Below are 16,641 nucleotides of genomic sequence, written 5' to 3'. Positions count from 1 at the left end.
CATTTGATTCTTCTGTAGTCATGCTGCTCTTATTTAAGAATTAATTCAATGCCTCAGACAAACACATTAGCAAGTGCCTTAAGCAGTGTTTCATAATTTCTTAAGCAATTATTTTCACATTTTCCAATCTCACATCTTTTCTTGAAAGTCAGAACTGTTCCAAATCAAACACTTTGTCACACAAACCAAATTCCTCACACACATTACTTGAAAAGAGTTGTTAATAACATCATGGCTCTGCTCAAGCAATGTGTAACCGGCCCTGCCCTTTGTCCAACCATGTACAAACGCAAACAAGATTTCTGACTGCCCCGTACCTTAGGCTTTTTTTTGTTTATTGTAGAAAGACAAAACTTAGCAACTAGGTCCCCAAATTTCTAAAGGGGATCCACGTGGGGCTTTGCAAACTTCAAATTAAAGCATTTGCTATATTATTTGTGTCAGACCCTCAATTATTTCAGCAGATAACACCATTTTTCATTACCATTCCTTCTGTCCTATTAAATACTCAACATCCTCCTGAGAACTTGGCAAACCTTTACACAAAATGCCCTTGAGCCCTTGGCCCTTGTGAGGAGCGCAAGTGCTGCTGGCCTTGTTGGCCAGTGGTCAGTAAGGTGTCAGGCACTTGCCAAGGTCACAGTCCTGACGGGCACTGGGGACAATGGGCACGGCTGCTGAGCAGCACCCCACAGCCCAAAGAGAGGGCCAGGAGGACACCTGTGTCTTAGAAGGGAAGGATTAGGTTCGAGTAAATGCACTCCACAGCACTTCAGTGTCCACCAACACGCGTCCCCAAGACGTGCAGAACACAGCAGGTACCGAGGCACTCACAGAGAGCAGGTGCCTGCAGGGCAGTGCAGCGGGAAGTTGTGAATCCTTGGCACAGGCCTCTCACAGATGAACAGCAGATGACAGGCGCCAAGTGATCCTCTGCTCTCCTTTCTGCCTTTGGGAAGCCCTCTGGCCCCCACCCCGGCCAGGCTGGGAGGTGCTTACAGCGAAAACAGGTGACAGTTGCAGCACCCACACGCCCGGTGCCCACCGGGGAGCCTGGGCACTGAGCCCCTGGTGTGCGGCAGCGACGGCCCAGGGCACGGTTCTGCTCTGTTGCACCCACTGTCACACGGCACAGGGCCTGGGGACAGCAATGGGAAACCCTGCCCTCAGGGAGGGGATGGATACCACGATCAAAGCTGCGAGCCTTGTGCCTGTACCAGGACAGCCTCTCCCATGCAGAGCCTGCTCCCAGCTCATCTGCTGAGGAGGTTTTCCTCCTTTCATCTCCAGAAGATTTGCTGTGCTCGTGGACTGCAAACAAACTTTACTAAACTAAAAGAACTGAAAACAGGGCTTGAATTCCATTCACAGTACGTGAAAATGTCTATTCACCATGTTTTCCCTCAAAATTGTTTCTTGTTTGCATGTAACAGATTTATGTATTAAACTGAACTATATTTATTCTTCAAGAGCGGATTAAGAAGAATAAATTTAAGTATTATGTACTACAAAAATGGGAAAATAGCTAAATAAAACCTGAGAACCGTCATGCAAAAAGCAGGCAACAAGCCCTAAGGTGCCAAGGACTCCAAGTTAAAGCCTTGGAAATATCTGTGCAGTATCACTGGACTGTCAAATGCAGAGATGTCAAACAAATGGCAGATGATTGAGAAGAGTTACTGTTTGAGGTATGTGTTGAGCTAACCAATAACTGTTTCATAAATCTTTGGATGAATTACTTTAAAAACATACAATAATTAAATATGAAATAAGGCAGAAGCAAACAAAAATGCCACACGCTCCTACACTGAAACAAGAGCAGCTCTGCTCCATCCATGGCCCATGGCAGTGCTGCAGGTCACCTGCCGCCCACTGGCCCAGCACTGGGAGCTGCCCACGCTCCCAGAGCCCTCCGGGTTCTCCCACACACAACACAGAGCAGGGGAAGGGAAACAAAATCCCAGCTGCTGCCCACTGTGAAACCTCCCACAAAGCAAGGGAGGGCACGGGGCCCACGTGGAAAGGTCTGACTGATGTGGTTCAGGCTCCTGTTCACAACCTGCCAGCTCCCTCCAGCACCCCAGGCAGTGCTGGCCCAGGGCTGGCAGGGGTGGCTGGAGGGCTGGGGACAGGCCCTGGGGCCGGGGCAGTGGGACCGCAGGCCTGCCCGCCCCCCTCACCACTGCGGGGTGTCCCTCCTCGGCCGGGCTCTCACGATGCCCCCACAGAGCCGCCGGGGCAGTTGTGTCCCACACCCACCGGGCTGCCCATCACAGGCACCCACAGCTCCCGGGAAATGCTGAGCGCAAACACGGGCACCAGGGCCACCCGCGTGTGAGGAGGCACCTCCCAGGACCTGCCAGCACAGCACCCCTGCCTCAAAGGAGAGCTACGTTTTTTGGGTTAACCTCCCTTCTCCAGCAGCAATCAGAAAAACTCTTTTTTTAACCTTTAAAAGCTTAGAAATAGTTGATTTCCTCTTGTGTTCAGATAGTCTATAATTTAATTTCAAGTATTTCAGCTGATTTTTAGATGGATGGGTTTCTACAAAACCAGGCTATAATTATTCCTTATAAATAACCTCACTTTTTTCCATGTAGCCTGTTGCACAACTGTGGGGTGAAATTCTGAATATCAAATCCACAGCCCACAGAAAATGCAATTCCATATATACTGTAAATCCATAGCTGATACAAACAGAATAACGATTCTGCAGATAAAGAAGCTGCTTTATCACCAATTTCCTCAGCAACAGCACATCTGTAAACAAAAGAGATTGACTCGAGGCTGCATTATTGGGCTACTGATCTGTGAAATCCCTTACTGTTTTGTAATTATTCCTCCTCTTCCAATTATATAGAAGTGTCAGAAAACAGGCAGAAGATAAGCCATGAAATTCCTCCCAGCAAGAACTCTGTCACCGTCTTAAAAGATTTGTTTTAAAAATGCATAGAAAAGACAAGTCAAAACCAGAGGAAGGTTCTACTTTGGAAACACCTTTCAGATCCCATTTCCCATCCAGAAGAGATTGGAAGCAATTACCTGACAGACAACTTAGTTCCCTAAGAAATTAAGTGGGAGATTTCATTTCAGGTGGTTGTAAATACATGTCCATGTCACAGAATGACAATACTTCCACAATCATTTTTCCAGGACTTTGTCAGAAGCTGTAGGATTAACTTCGACATTCACCAGCTCCCTTCATGAACCCGTTTTTTTCAATTAAAAAAGATAAAAGCTAATGAAGAGGTCAAACTTCATGATACACATTTCAAAAAGCTCCCAACCGTGTATTTCATCAAAACCCCTCAAAAAGCAGGAGGCTGTAACAGGAAGAGATTCTGGGATTTAATGAACAAGATGAGGATGAACACGATGAGGCAAGAGCCTGCTGGAAGACATGCAGAAGCAGTGAAGTCTCCACCAAGTGGTACCAGTCCCGATTCCTGACAGGCACTGCCACCACGAGGTTCTATCCTGCTTTGCATTGCTTGTATTTCCTACAAATGGGCTTTAAACCCTCATTTTTCCACTTCCCTTTTGCTAACACATACACCTCACCAGAAGCACTTCTCTGCTTTTGGAATTTTAGGGGTATTTATGAGGAAGACTAGCATGTTTTTCAAACAGTTTTATTCCTTTTATTCTACATAGGAGTGGAGTTAGCAGAAAGTAAAGATTACACAAATACTCAAGTAGCAAAGACCCGAGTGCTCCGCTGCCAGCCCTCACCCAGGATCACCACACAGCCCTCCACCCAGGAGCCCTCTCATTGCCACCAGCCTTACAGCCTTACGCAGCTCCCACACACTGGAGTACCAACAAAAAAACTCCCAAAGAACTGGCAGAGTAAGATTTGTTTAAAAATATTTATACTTAATCATTTCTTAGGGAAAAAACCCAAAACAACAGTGAGGCAGAGGGAATCGTTTGCTCGGGAGTGATGTGGGAGGTTGGTGATGACAGAACACTTGCAGGTTTCTCACATGTGCCTTAGAAAGGAGTCTGGACTTTTTTCCATCCCAGAAGATCCTTCCCTGGATGAACTCCACAGGAGTTAATTTGAGAAGAGTCTGAGTGACACTCTTGGCTCTTTCTGTGGCATCACCTTCCCTTGCAGGACAGCCCTGTCCCCATCTCTTCTCTGCCAGGCACTGCTGCTGCCACCCACTCAGACAAATTCCTACTTCACTGGATTGGCATAATTTTCACAGATATCTTTATAAAAACAAACACTGATACAAAATAGAATTCCATGGAAAGGAGAGGAAGGAAAAAGGAGAAGGTGGAAACAGGCTAATGTGAGTAGCAGAGGAAAATTCAGATCAAGACTACAGTAAACAGAGAAGTAAGAAAACACACTCCAAAGCCTCCTGTTCAGCAGCGAGTCACAGTGACAGACAGCGACATATCTGAGACTGTGATCGACATCCCAGTGGCAGCAGAGCCCTTCCCTGGCCTCCTCAGAGCCAGAGTGCTCGTGTGCCAGCCGGGGCTGAGGGGAAGGACACACTCCATGTGTTTGAGTGTCCACACGTGCCCTGACAGCCCATCAGTAGCAAGTGTCCAAACATGCCCTCACACTCCAGTGGCACTGTGTGTCCCGCTGTGCCCTCACACTCCGATGGCACCACGTGTCCTGCTGTGCCCTCACACTCCTCACATGTCCCAGTCGCAGTGTGGGGTCCCAGTGAGCTGCCCTGGAGGGTCCAGTGCCCATGAGGCTGCTGCGGGCACCCCAGCACTGCAGTCTGGTGCTCCAGCTCCATCTCCTGGGGAAATCCTGCCTTTCTGCAAAGCCTGAATATTCTGTAAAACTGTTAATGAAGAAGTAGGCTGAGAACTCATCAGGCATGTGAATTCCCCCAATATTCAATTTAATTACGCCTCTCTTCCTAAATCATCTTTTTTACTTAACCAAACTCGAAATTGCCAGATCTAATAAGCTCAGGAGAATCACTGTACACCATCCATTTCTGGGAACAGGCCGATATTTTCTAGGACCCATTAATAACTATGACATGATTTATGTACAAGATAAATTCATTTCAATTTCCTTTTTCAATTAATGGCCAATTATTTGAACTCAGCTCAACCAAAAATATTACTCAAGTATCATTAATCTAACAAAAATTAACTTTACTATTCTCTCAGTAACGTGCAGATATAATTTTAAGGTAAAATAACACACTTGAATAACATGTTGTCCATGTGTATTTTTAGCTCCCCACTAGAGCCCCCCATTATACTGGTTCAGGTTAATGCTATCAAGCATAATGACTTGAGCAAAGCTTTGTCCTAGATGCTGTTGCAGGCCACCAGTGTTTCATCCACCTCAGTGTAAGACACGTTTTACATTAAAACAAAACTACTGGTACAGAGTGTGTGAAATCAAAACAATCAGGGGAAAAAACCAAAAAGCACCACCTTTTCCTACACACCCTGGCAGTGCCCAGACTCTCTTTACTGCTCACACAGGTTGGTGTCTCCTGCTCCCACAAAGGAGCACTGGGCACTGCTCAGCTGCTGGCACCCATCCTGCCCAGGGACAGCACCATGCCACCTGGAGCAGGGACACGGGCTGGATGGGAGCACCCCAAAGTGCAGCATGGGGCCTGAGGGACGGGCAGCTCCCCACACCCCCAAGGATCTGTGATGGCAGGACACCCACACCGACTGATTGGTGCCTCTACCACCTTCAGCACCCAAAACGTCTCAGCCTCCGTAACCCAAGCGCAGGTTTGGCAGGGGTGGGGACAGAAAGCCTGGCAGAAAAGGGTCAGTTACTGCTGTATTCTCCATTTGTATCCTATCTTTGTCCACCTCCAAGGTGGTTATTGAAGGGAAGTGTCCTTTTAATCACTATCTCACCAAACCTGTCCTGTGGAAGCAGGGAGCTGTGTGAGCACAGCAGCCTCTCTCCCTTCAATCTACTGCTACCGGAAGTACAAAATCCAAAAATGTCAGAAATAGTGGTTTCGAAAAATGTTTTTTCCTGGTTTAATTTCAATAAAACTCTGCTATGCAATGAGCTAATTGCAGTGCACTGCACCCTTACTAAGAGGAGGAAGACGGAACTTCAGCACATCACATGTAGAGCCCAATGGCTCTTTCTTCACTGCAAGGTCACCTGTGGGGCTGAGCAGGCAGACAGGCAATGAAGGATTCTGCTTATTTCTTAAAAACAAACCTATATTGGGAAGTAAAGCAATTACCCCACCGGGCTGATGCTCCTACACATCAGCTAAGGGTCGTTCCAACCACACAGCTCCCAACACGCTCACAGAACACTTGAAGCAGAAGCTGGTGACCAGCTCGCTCTTGGAGGTCTGGTTTGCCAGGACCCTCAGAATTGACTTGATACACTAAAGATTCTCTCTCAAGCTACAGAAACCATGTGTTCAACACAGCAAGGAGGTTTAAGCTACACAGGGGTTTCCACTGCTTTCTCTGAACAATGAAAAAGAAAAAAAGCATTTCCTAAGCAATATAAAACCTTAATTGAGTACTCCAGAAATCAATAAATACAGGGCACAAACCAACTAGATTTTATCTAGTTGCAATAAAAATGTCACCAGTTATACTGACATGTTTTCATACAAAAATAGTTATGGATTTGATGACAACATCAACATATTTCTGGCTGCTATTCAGCTTCAGTATGAATGTTCTTATTCCAGTATGAAAATACCTTATTTACCATTAACTCGGGCTACTTCAGAAGTATCGAAATGTAAAAGTTCAACAAACTCAACTATTTTTTAGTAACTCTTCATATAGAAGAGTTTGAGTAACTCCTCACATAAGAAAAGTGTCAAGATTTATAATTTACTCCTTCCATGAAATATACGAAGTACAATAAAATTAACACAGAATGTAAATAATGAGATGTTGGGAAAAATCAATACAACTGCAAAGATCTGCTTTATTAAGAGTGAAGTCCACTGGGTGTAGTCACAAACAAATAAAAGCAATGTACTGAATTTCTCAGCTTCTCAGTCTTATTTCACTTTTCTTGTTTCTGTCTTCTCTCTTCACTAACTGTACATTCTCTGACAAGATCTACCTCCTAAGTAACATTTTATAAGATGAAAGAAAGTATCGTGCTTTCAAACAGGGACTTAGAGGAGGCTGCCCTTCACAAAGCCTTGCCAAGCTATTTGAGTGTCTGAAAGCCATCGGTATTTCCAGTCAGAACTGGGACAGCAGCAGAGCTGCCGGTTTAGTTCATCTGAAATTTCTGGGAAGCCCTCGTTAGGCCTGCAGAGGTTGTCACCCACCAGCCTCATCCATAATTGCTGGGAGCTCTCCAGCACTGCCACCTTCACAGAGCTGACAGGCATCAGCTCTAATGCAGCCACTCTCTGCCAAGAGATTAATCTTCAGGTAATTTTTAAATCTGATACAGCTGCATGTCTCCAAAGTGTGACACAAGCTGCTTCATCCCCACGCTCCCCATGACACCTCTGCTGCTCCCAAGGCCTGGCCTTAACCAAAGCCTTGGGTCAGGAGTTGCTGTCCAAAGCTGCCTCCTCCTCAGCCTGACCCTCAGAGCCTGCAAGCTGAGCTTATCTCTGGGACATGGTCTTGCCATCCCAGCACCTTCCTTGGCCAAGCACTCACTGCTCAGCCTGGAGGTTACTTTGTGCATGAGTTTAGTAAGTTTTGAGTGGAACAAAATCCCACACAGTCTCATCCCACCACCATTCCCAGCAGAACAAACCCAACCCACCAAAGCTCAGTTCTCTCCCTCATCATGACTCCTCTCCCTCTTCGAACAAATCCGAAACCTAAACCCAGTCACTTCTACACCAGATTCGGTGTATGTGACCATAAATGACAAATTCTGATATTAAGTTTTATGTCTGGGATTATGCCAAATGAACCATTTTGATCCTTAATACACACCGAGTTATCGAAGTTTTTAAAACCAAATCACTCCCCTAGAAACACCTCCTTGTCACACTGGGTTCTTATTTCTCGTGTGGAACTCACTCCCCAATGCTGCCATGAGCCAGAAACACAGGCTTTGTGCTGAAGGAACAGGCTGCTGACAGTGCTGTCTCAGATCTCCCTGTCCATCCTATCACAGGCAAACTGAGTAACCGTGGGCAGCAAAGTCTGGTTTAGCTTTGCAGGAGCCAAGCCAAGGAAAGCCTTACAGAGGAAGTGATGCCAAACCTTCTAGAAAAGGAGATGTGAGAGCAGCAGGGCTCAAGGTTAACCAAACTGCAACTGCTTGGGCTTCTCCCTTTCTCAAGAAAATAGCATTATACAACAATATATGTGATAAATGTTTATATTTCAGAGACAGAGAGGTAATAATATAATAACAAGGCCACCATCTGCTGCCAAGTTTATGCCTTAGAAGGGATGGAAAAAAGCCCACAGAAGTTACAGAACTTTGCAAACACAACTAATGAGGAAACAAGTAGATGCATGACATCGTGCAAGCCAAACCACACTGGAGATAAGACCAAACCTTTACCCTAAATGGACACACCACATGTGAATCCCCCACTCAGGCAGTCACCCAGTGTAAGTTACACATACACGCACTGAGCAGAGGAGCTGGAGAACTGCCAGCTCAAAGCATGTGTGTAAAACACCATTTCTATGAATCTTTGATTCCTGACAGCAGTTGCAGGAACTGAGTACAAGGACTGTCAGCATTCAGTGCCAGAGAGCAGACTCCAAGAAGTCAGAATGTTAAGGAGCTCAGTATGAAGGTGCAGCCTCTCTCCTTTCTAAGTTTTTGGGCTTTGGTTCCAAGCCACTGCTACTACAGTCTAGTAGGGAAGGTATAAAACACTCCCCTAAGTGTTTTATAAGAGGAGTGTTTTAAACTCCTCTCAGTGTACTATCCTCTCAGTGATAGTAACACAAAACATCATTGAATAATCACTCATCTTTTAGGTTTTCCCTTTTCCACACTGAGCTGATTCAGCTCTAAAAGGTTCTTACAGGTTGAAAACAGCAGACAGAAAAAATCCAGAAACATCATTCTATGAGACCATCTTTTCACTGTGCTTTTAAAAATTATGATGCAAGATTTAGATTCCAGAACACCTGTACTGCCTAACTGGATCCCAGAATACCTGTGCTGCTTCGCCTTGTCTGCATAGAGACAAAATCACCATGTTTTCTACGCTCCTTCTCCACTAGCTCCACTTTCAGGGGTCACATTCCCCCTTGAATGACAGCACTGCACCAGGAGCTTGTTCGAGTCTGTCACCACAACCTGTAAATCCTTTCGAGAGTGCTCCCCCCCGACAGTTCAACAGAGGACAATTTAAACAAATAATATGGAAACAGCTCATAGCCCCACATGGGTCAAAACCCCCAAATCAAAGAAATCCACCTTTGGTTGAACTGAACTTGTGAAATAAAGAAATTTACCGTGAAATGCTCCTGTGATTTATAGTTCTCATCCAGGTAAACTCGAGCTCTGTTGTAGTCTTTCATTGCATCACTTGATAACAATTCTCTGAAAGAAAAAGAAGAGATCGAGCACATAAAGGGAGGTGCAACGGTATGGCATTGCCTTGGCATTGCTCTGTGCTGTGATGTCCCCGGCATCACTCAAAGGAACCCCTGGGGGGAATTCCATGGGCAGAGGTGTCCCCAGCACAGCCACCTGCCCGGACACTCTAAAGTTCCCATCGTCAGCGGCACCTCCGACGCAGATCTTGAGTTCCCCAGCGCCGTTTGGACACGGCTGCGAAGGACGCGGGTCACCCATGTTCACAAAACTCTGCGGTTTTGGGTAATTTGTGCTGAAGGCCCCGCGGTCCCAGCGTTACCCATCCCAGCCCCATCCCCGCCGCTGCACCGCCGCCCGCCGCCCGCAGAGGGCGCGCGCGGTCCCGGCTCATCCCCGCACGCCCCCGGTTCGCTCCCAGCTCCCGGGGATTTGGAGGCGATAAATTAAAACATTTCTGGGGGAGCTCCGCGGTTCCGCCGGTGACTGATCACTTCTGCCCTTGTCCCCGGCTCCGGGGGCGCCCGGCCAGGGCCCCCCAACACTTACTTCACGAACTTGTCCACGTGAGACATGGAAGCTTCATAGTTTTTCCCTCCGAATTCTTGACAGTGTAAAGCCATGAAGTGGGGTTTGTGTGCATGGACGACCTGGAACAGAGAGAAAAGCCAGTTTTAACAAAGCTGTGTCCGCAGCTCTGGTCACACAACATGAAGGACACACATCCAGGTGTGTCCCCTGGATGGGGAGGGCTGGCAGCTGCTACCTGAGAGGTAACTGGCACAACAGCAATAAGCAGCAAGGGGAGCATCATTTGCTCTCCACATAAAAGACTCATAATACACAGTAATTGTCTCAAGTGTTCTAAGTTAATATTTTCCTTTTTAAACTATAAATTAGTTCCTAGGGATTTAAAATACAAATAAACTCTTTCAACTCCCCTCAAAGAGGACCTGATGTCATTAAGATGATCAAAACATCTCCTTGTCTGGGAGGTGGAAGGCTTCAAACACCTCAATTAAATTAAGTGGGTTTCTTTCCAGTTTTACAAAATTTCCCAATGCTGATTAGCTGTTATGTTTGATATTTTTATTTACAGAGTATCTTATTTACAAAAGTATTTAAATAACACACACACTATGGTACACACACATATCTAACACACGAGGCACAGAAATCCATCATGCTATTCCAGGTGTTAGTCTTGTACACTGCAAATATCTTAGATACTAAGCAGCCAGCACTAGGATGCAATTACCATACCAAAAATCTAGAATGCTTCTGTCTCTCAACGTGCATCAAATCAAATGTTTATAAATTTGCTGCTGCTTTGAACACCCATTTCATGTTAATCTGTCCTATGGAATTCTCTCTATGTTGTCTCTATTTAGCACTTTAAACACCACATCCAAAATGTTTCTGTGTTGATACTGAGTCTCTACAACTTGTATTCCACATCTCACTGTGAATTAACAGACACGAGCTGCAGAACTACTTCCATTCTAAAAGGGAACAATCTGAAACGATAAATGATGCGCCAGTGCAAGCACATGGGGAAAGAACGTGCTAAAATCCGAAATAGGATTCCCTGACTTGTGAAAAGTGGCCCTGGGCAGCCCCAGCCAGCACAGCCTCACGCTGTCTGTGCAGCCATCGAGAGGAAGAACAGCTGGTTTCCACCAGCTGCTCCCAGCAGAACCATAAACCAGCTGCCCTGTGCAGGCCTTGGCTGCAGGCTTGGATGCTCCACATGGGGGGGGCACAGCATCTCTCCTGCTCGTACTGGGGCAGAGCCATGTGGGAGGTGGGAATAGGGACTGGAGAGCTCTCCCTTCAACACACCCCAGGGAAGGACAGCTGAAAAAACAGGGATTGCTTTGCCTTTGTACCCATTGCCTGCCCTACAACTGAAGAGGTACAGATGCAGTAAACCACTGCAGTCTTGCTTTTAATTATGTAAATCAAAAGTGATTAATGTTACTGTTAAAAGGTCTTTTCTCATTCCACACCCCTGTCATGGGCAGGGATACCTTCCATTAGACCAGGTTGCTTCAAGGCCCATCCAAACTGGCCTGGAACACTTCCAGGGATGGGACACCCCAACTGGCAGTTGTGGATGTTTCTTTTAAACCACAGTGGAGAGAAACTGCCATTTGATCTGATGACAGAGTACAAAATCCCTCATTCCCAGTTGCACAAATAATCTCATTACACAATCAAGCTCAAAGACAACGAACTAAAGATCAGCAAAATCCAAACCACAGCAGCTTAGCATTGAGCCAGAAGCAGTCACAGGGCCCTGCTTTGAGCTGCCACCTTCTCATGACAGCAGCACAGCTGCCCCGCTTGGGGACGTGCTGTGGCAGGGAGGGCCCGCGGGCACCGGCAGGAGACAGTGCCAGTCCCTGATGGAGCCTCCTCGGAGCACACGCCCACGTACTCATCGGGCACAAGAGGGCAAGGTGACAGCGAGGTGTATCACCAGCTGGTGGTACATCCTTCCTCAGGGACATCCCTGGAACACTGCTCTCCATCAGTGTCTGGAGCAGTCCCTGTCAGTGGGAGCAGCCGGGGGTGCCAGGGCGAGGGGGCGGTGGGACAGGCAGCCACAGAGTTCAGCAGGGGAGACCTGGCAGCGGCTCAAGCACACCAGAGCCAAGGGGAACCCGGAGTACCACTGTGTCCAGGTCCCAGGGAATTAGAGCATTGCCAACCTACACTGGGTCAGCCTCGAGGACAGAAGGAATGTCCTGCTGTGGGCCTCCAAGTGACTTCAGACAGTTATTTCCTCCTCTGTACCTCAGCTTCCCCATCATTGAAACACATCTTGGCACTGACCTGCTCACTGAAGCACTATGAAAGGAGCTGCTGTCAGTGTTACAGGTAAATACTCCCACTCAGGTGCTTGAGGATCTTTGAGCACTTTCATTAGCTCATTAATGCTGGTCTCTGCCAACAGGAATATCAGAAATCTTGCTTTAAAACAGACCGTCATTGGTAGGGACCAAGAATGAGCCAGAGCAGGACTCAAAGGAAAGTCTAATTAAAAAAAACAAAACCAGCAAGCAGGTGACAGATCAGCTGGCTAAAAAAAATCCCTGAACTACAAGAAATGATACCCAACTGGGACATACTTTTCCTCTGATACATACTTCCCATAACTATGAAAGCTCACATTAATACTAGTTGATTTTATAGGTTTACAAAGAGCTAAGAGAAAGTTGCTGAGAAAGCATCCCTGTATAGGTGCTCCCTCCTTTCTTCCCAGGGTGCTACCCAAGGGACCACAGACAGCAGCCTGTCGTCACAGAGTGCAGCAGCAGCGAAGGACTATGGAGCATCCTTACTTTACCTGGTTGGTTCACTTTGTTCACTACCTGCAGAGAAATACTAACCAAACACAGCCCACGGAGTGGAACTTCAGAACAGAGCTCATCTGTGCTCCCCAACACAATGCCACCCCAGTTCCCCATCTGCTTTATTGCTCCAAATCAGTTTTGGACTCTACATCCTGATCTCATCTACTTAGACGGCTCTGTGAAGTTACCATCAGAAAACAGTTGTAATTATTTAATCTTGTAGTCCATCCATTCTCACTGTTCCAGGGCAATGCACCCAGTAACATCAACTGTGGGCACAGCAGAACCAGCACCGTGTTACTTATTTTAACTACGACAAGTTTGCTTCAGTATGAGCTCTTTGTACACATCTAATCAAACTAATGAACACAGCTAATCAAACTAAAGACAAAAAAAGTAAAATAAACAATTTCATGTAAGATCTAGGCATAAACTATCTCACATTCATGATCAGTCACAGGGAGCCCTGAATAGGGAAGTCCTGCCTTGAGAGAACATTGCAGAACAATTCCACTGTGCTGCAGCAGCCACAGAAAACACTCCCAGTCTCTGAAGTAAGATGCAGAACACAGGTTTTTTGGTTTGTATTTAAATCCTTGAGAACCTGAAATCACAGCTGGTATTAAAAAAAACCTAAGGAAAAAAAAAAACAAACCAAAAAAACTTATACTGAGGATATATCCATGGGAAAGCAGTATTGGCTTAGTAGAGGTTGTCATAGCATTCCTTGCAGGTTAAACCACTAAAGCATACCTGAATATTAGTTATGTCTTCTCATATACTAAAACTCCTCCAACTAAGAGCAAATTGGCTCCGCTTCATTACCTTTTACTAGTTTTCTACTCTTATGGAAGAACAAACAGTACATAATAATGAGTAATGAATACTTCAGAGCAGAAAACTCCCAGTTGCCAGAGGTTAAAGATCACACACGAGACCAACATAAACGTGTAATTTGCATTCACGGCAGCACAATGTTTTTACCCAGTTGGGCATTATTTTCAATTTCTGGATACACAAAAATAGCATAAAGGAAGCCACAATCAGGAGCTATTTTGAGGGATGTGGGTAACTGAGCAAGATGCTCCAACACAGCTGAATGAATATAAAACTGGTGAAAAGTACAAATCTGACACCTTCCCACTGCTACAGGTCTTTGCCTGTTTCACAGAGGGGACAGGGAGGGGACCCTGGCAGTGGGGGTGCCCTGGGCCCAGAGTGCCACAGGCCAGGGAGGGTCAGGGTCTGCTGAAGCTGGGGCAGGAGCCACCGGCCAGGCCTCCCACAGAGGGCAGTGTGGGCACCGGAGCGAGGGGACCAGGCTCAGACCCCATTCAAGCAAGGCACAAGAGGAGCCTGAGCCTTCACTGTCCATACACAGGACTGCTCAAAAAAATTAACAAAGTATGAGCTTTAGCTTCCTTTGAACTGTGAAATATGTACAAGTCAATTTATCATGTGTGGCCTCAAAGCACTCCAAGTCTTTTCAATTTCTGTAAGTCTGAAGAAATGAAAAAAAGGCACCTCCCAGGGTCTGCACGCTCAGAGACCAGTGGTGCTGCTCCAGCAGCTCAGGCCCCCATCCCTACCCTGGACACAGGTCATGGATTTGAACCAATCAGAAAACCCTCAGATGGCCCCACCTGAGGAAAAGCTTCAGGAGGGAAGAAAAAGAAATATCCACAACTTCCAGCCCTCTGAAAAAGGGCTGAGACCTCAGCTCACAAGAGCTGCCGGGGGCTGTAACAGCTTTTTGGTTAATCACCTTCTCTAATAAAACAAACAACATTAAGTCCACTAAAATAATTAAGCAACAACCTTTGAGTGGCTGGGTGGGGTTTTGTTGTATTTTGGTTTTTTTTTGTTTGGTTAGTTTGAGGGTTTTTTGTTTGTTTGTTTTTTTTCTTCCTTCTTCTTTCTTTCCCAAGTAACACATCAAGTTCCCACGCAGCAATACCAAGATGACCTTTAGCTTTTAGGTAAACTTTTCACTTCTGTATAACTACAAGTAAATGCTCAAAATACTCTCAAACACATCAGGCAACATGGAAAATTACACTAGGGGAAAAGAGCCCTCTGCCTCCAGGTTTGCATCTAAAATGACCGTCTGCCACAAACACAACACAAAAGGACTGTTACTAAAATTAGTGAAGGTTTGCAATAGCTCCAGCTCCTGAACTCTTCCTGCCCAGTGCAGCTGGAGAAAGAACAAGGCATGGAGAAGGAGGAGGTGAAAAGGAAAAGAAGCCCTAAGTAAATAAAGAAGTCAATAAAAGTCCTTTCTCTGCTCTTCTACACCCCCCCTTGCAAACAGCTTCCTCCATGCTCTTGAAGTTTCTTATTCCCCTGTACATTTTCCTGTGCACTGACACGGAGGCTGTGAGTCGGGGCACAAGCACTTTGCGTGAGTGGGACAAAATTCTGATATGCACATTCTGTGAATATTCTCATTTGCACAGCAGCTAGTTCATCAAATCATCCCATTTCTTGATAAGCACCTAACTCTTCCCCATCACACATAAAATGCTCCAACCCACTGTTCTCAGGTATTTTCCACTCTTTCTCAAGAGCCCCTTCCCTCTTTGTTGCCAAGATAGGTTCTTGGGGTAAGAGAATTTTTACTGGAAAGAGGACTAGAGTCTCAAACTATTTCAGACCCAAGTCTGACACCTCTTGCAGGCCACCAGTCACAGGAGAAAACACCCGAAGCAAGGACACTCTTGGCAGGCAAAGTGCCTTCTCTGCTCACCTCTGCCTGATATTTAGGTGATGTTTAGCAGAACAGCTGCTTGGAGTTCATTCTCCTCCTTTAAGCTGCTGCCCTTAAGTGTCTTTCTTTATCTACATGTAATGAGAACACAAAACCTAGGGCTTGTCCCATAAGGAAAAGCGTTACGGAGCCCCAAGGCGAATGCCCTTGGGATCAAATGGAAAAAGCAGAGCAGCAAGGAGGAAAGCTAGCATTGGGAAATGCAAGTTTGAGGTCCAGGCCACCTCTCCTCCTTGGATCCAGTGGTCAGCAGTGCCTCATGGCCACCGGCTACTCCAGCAGTCCCTGACTTGCCTGGGCAAGGCCCCACTAGCATGGGTTGCAGATGGCCCAACCCTGGCAGTGTTCAAGGCCAGGTTGGATAAGGCCTTGAGCAACCTGGTCTAGTGGGAGGTGTCCCTGCCCACAGCAGGGGGAGTTGGGACTAGATAATCTTTAAGGTCCTTTCCAACTCTTAACATTCTATGATTCTATGAAATATCTGGGACTGAGTCCAGCTGAACTCCCGTTTCATTTAGTTTTACTCTTCCTTGAGGGAAAAGCAGCAACTGGCAGAAAATTATCCCTTAAATCAATTTTAAACTACCCAGTCAGCTGTCACCCAAATGCAGGCTCCACTTCTATAGGACTGCAGATGGATGAATCCAAGGCAACCAGATCAGACAGGACAACACCTCTCAGCTACATCCACTGTGCTGTCAACAGCAGTGACCAGGCAGCTCGTGGCTCTCTGGGCAGGGAGCTGCTGATAAAACCAGCTCTGAAAGGGTCTTTGAAGTTTTTTTTTTTCCTGTCTGTATTTCTTGACAAACTGTTTAATGTAACAGCATGAAATCTTCCATATTTATCATGTTAATAATGTAGGATATTTGTAGATCAATGGCAGAAGTTTAAAAAATTTAGTATGTGACATTTTAATGTTATTTTAGCCCTCCATATGCTGCCATGTCCTCAGAAATGCATATGGCATATAAATCAATGATAATACGTGACTTGTATTTACCCATCACAGCAATTAAAATCCCTTATTT

At 46.1% G+C, this 16,641-nt stretch overlaps 1 protein-coding gene across 3 annotated transcripts in view; it reads right to left on the bottom strand.

Annotated features, from left to right (window-relative positions):
- INPP5A (inositol polyphosphate-5-phosphatase A) overlaps positions 1–16,641 on the bottom strand; it is a 193,204-nt gene that overhangs the window by 126,437 nt on the left and 50,126 nt on the right. For all 3 annotated transcript variants that reach the window (XM_032694962.1, XM_032694961.1, XM_032694963.1), the window contains exons 3-4: positions 10,031–10,131; positions 9,400–9,487 (exon numbers count right to left, since the gene is read on the bottom strand). In XM_032694962.1, coding sequence (XP_032550853.1) covers positions 9,400–9,487; positions 10,031–10,131 — 189 coding nt within the window. The remainder of the gene's footprint in view (positions 1–9,399; positions 9,488–10,030; positions 10,132–16,641) is intronic.

The sequence above is a fragment of the Chiroxiphia lanceolata genome, chromosome 8, assembly GCF_009829145.1.
Source record: "Chiroxiphia lanceolata isolate bChiLan1 chromosome 8, bChiLan1.pri, whole genome shotgun sequence".
NCBI lineage: Eukaryota > Metazoa > Chordata > Aves > Passeriformes > Pipridae > Chiroxiphia > Chiroxiphia lanceolata.
The sequence above is the reverse complement of the archived record's forward strand: the minus strand, read 5'-3'. Positions and strand labels throughout refer to the sequence as shown.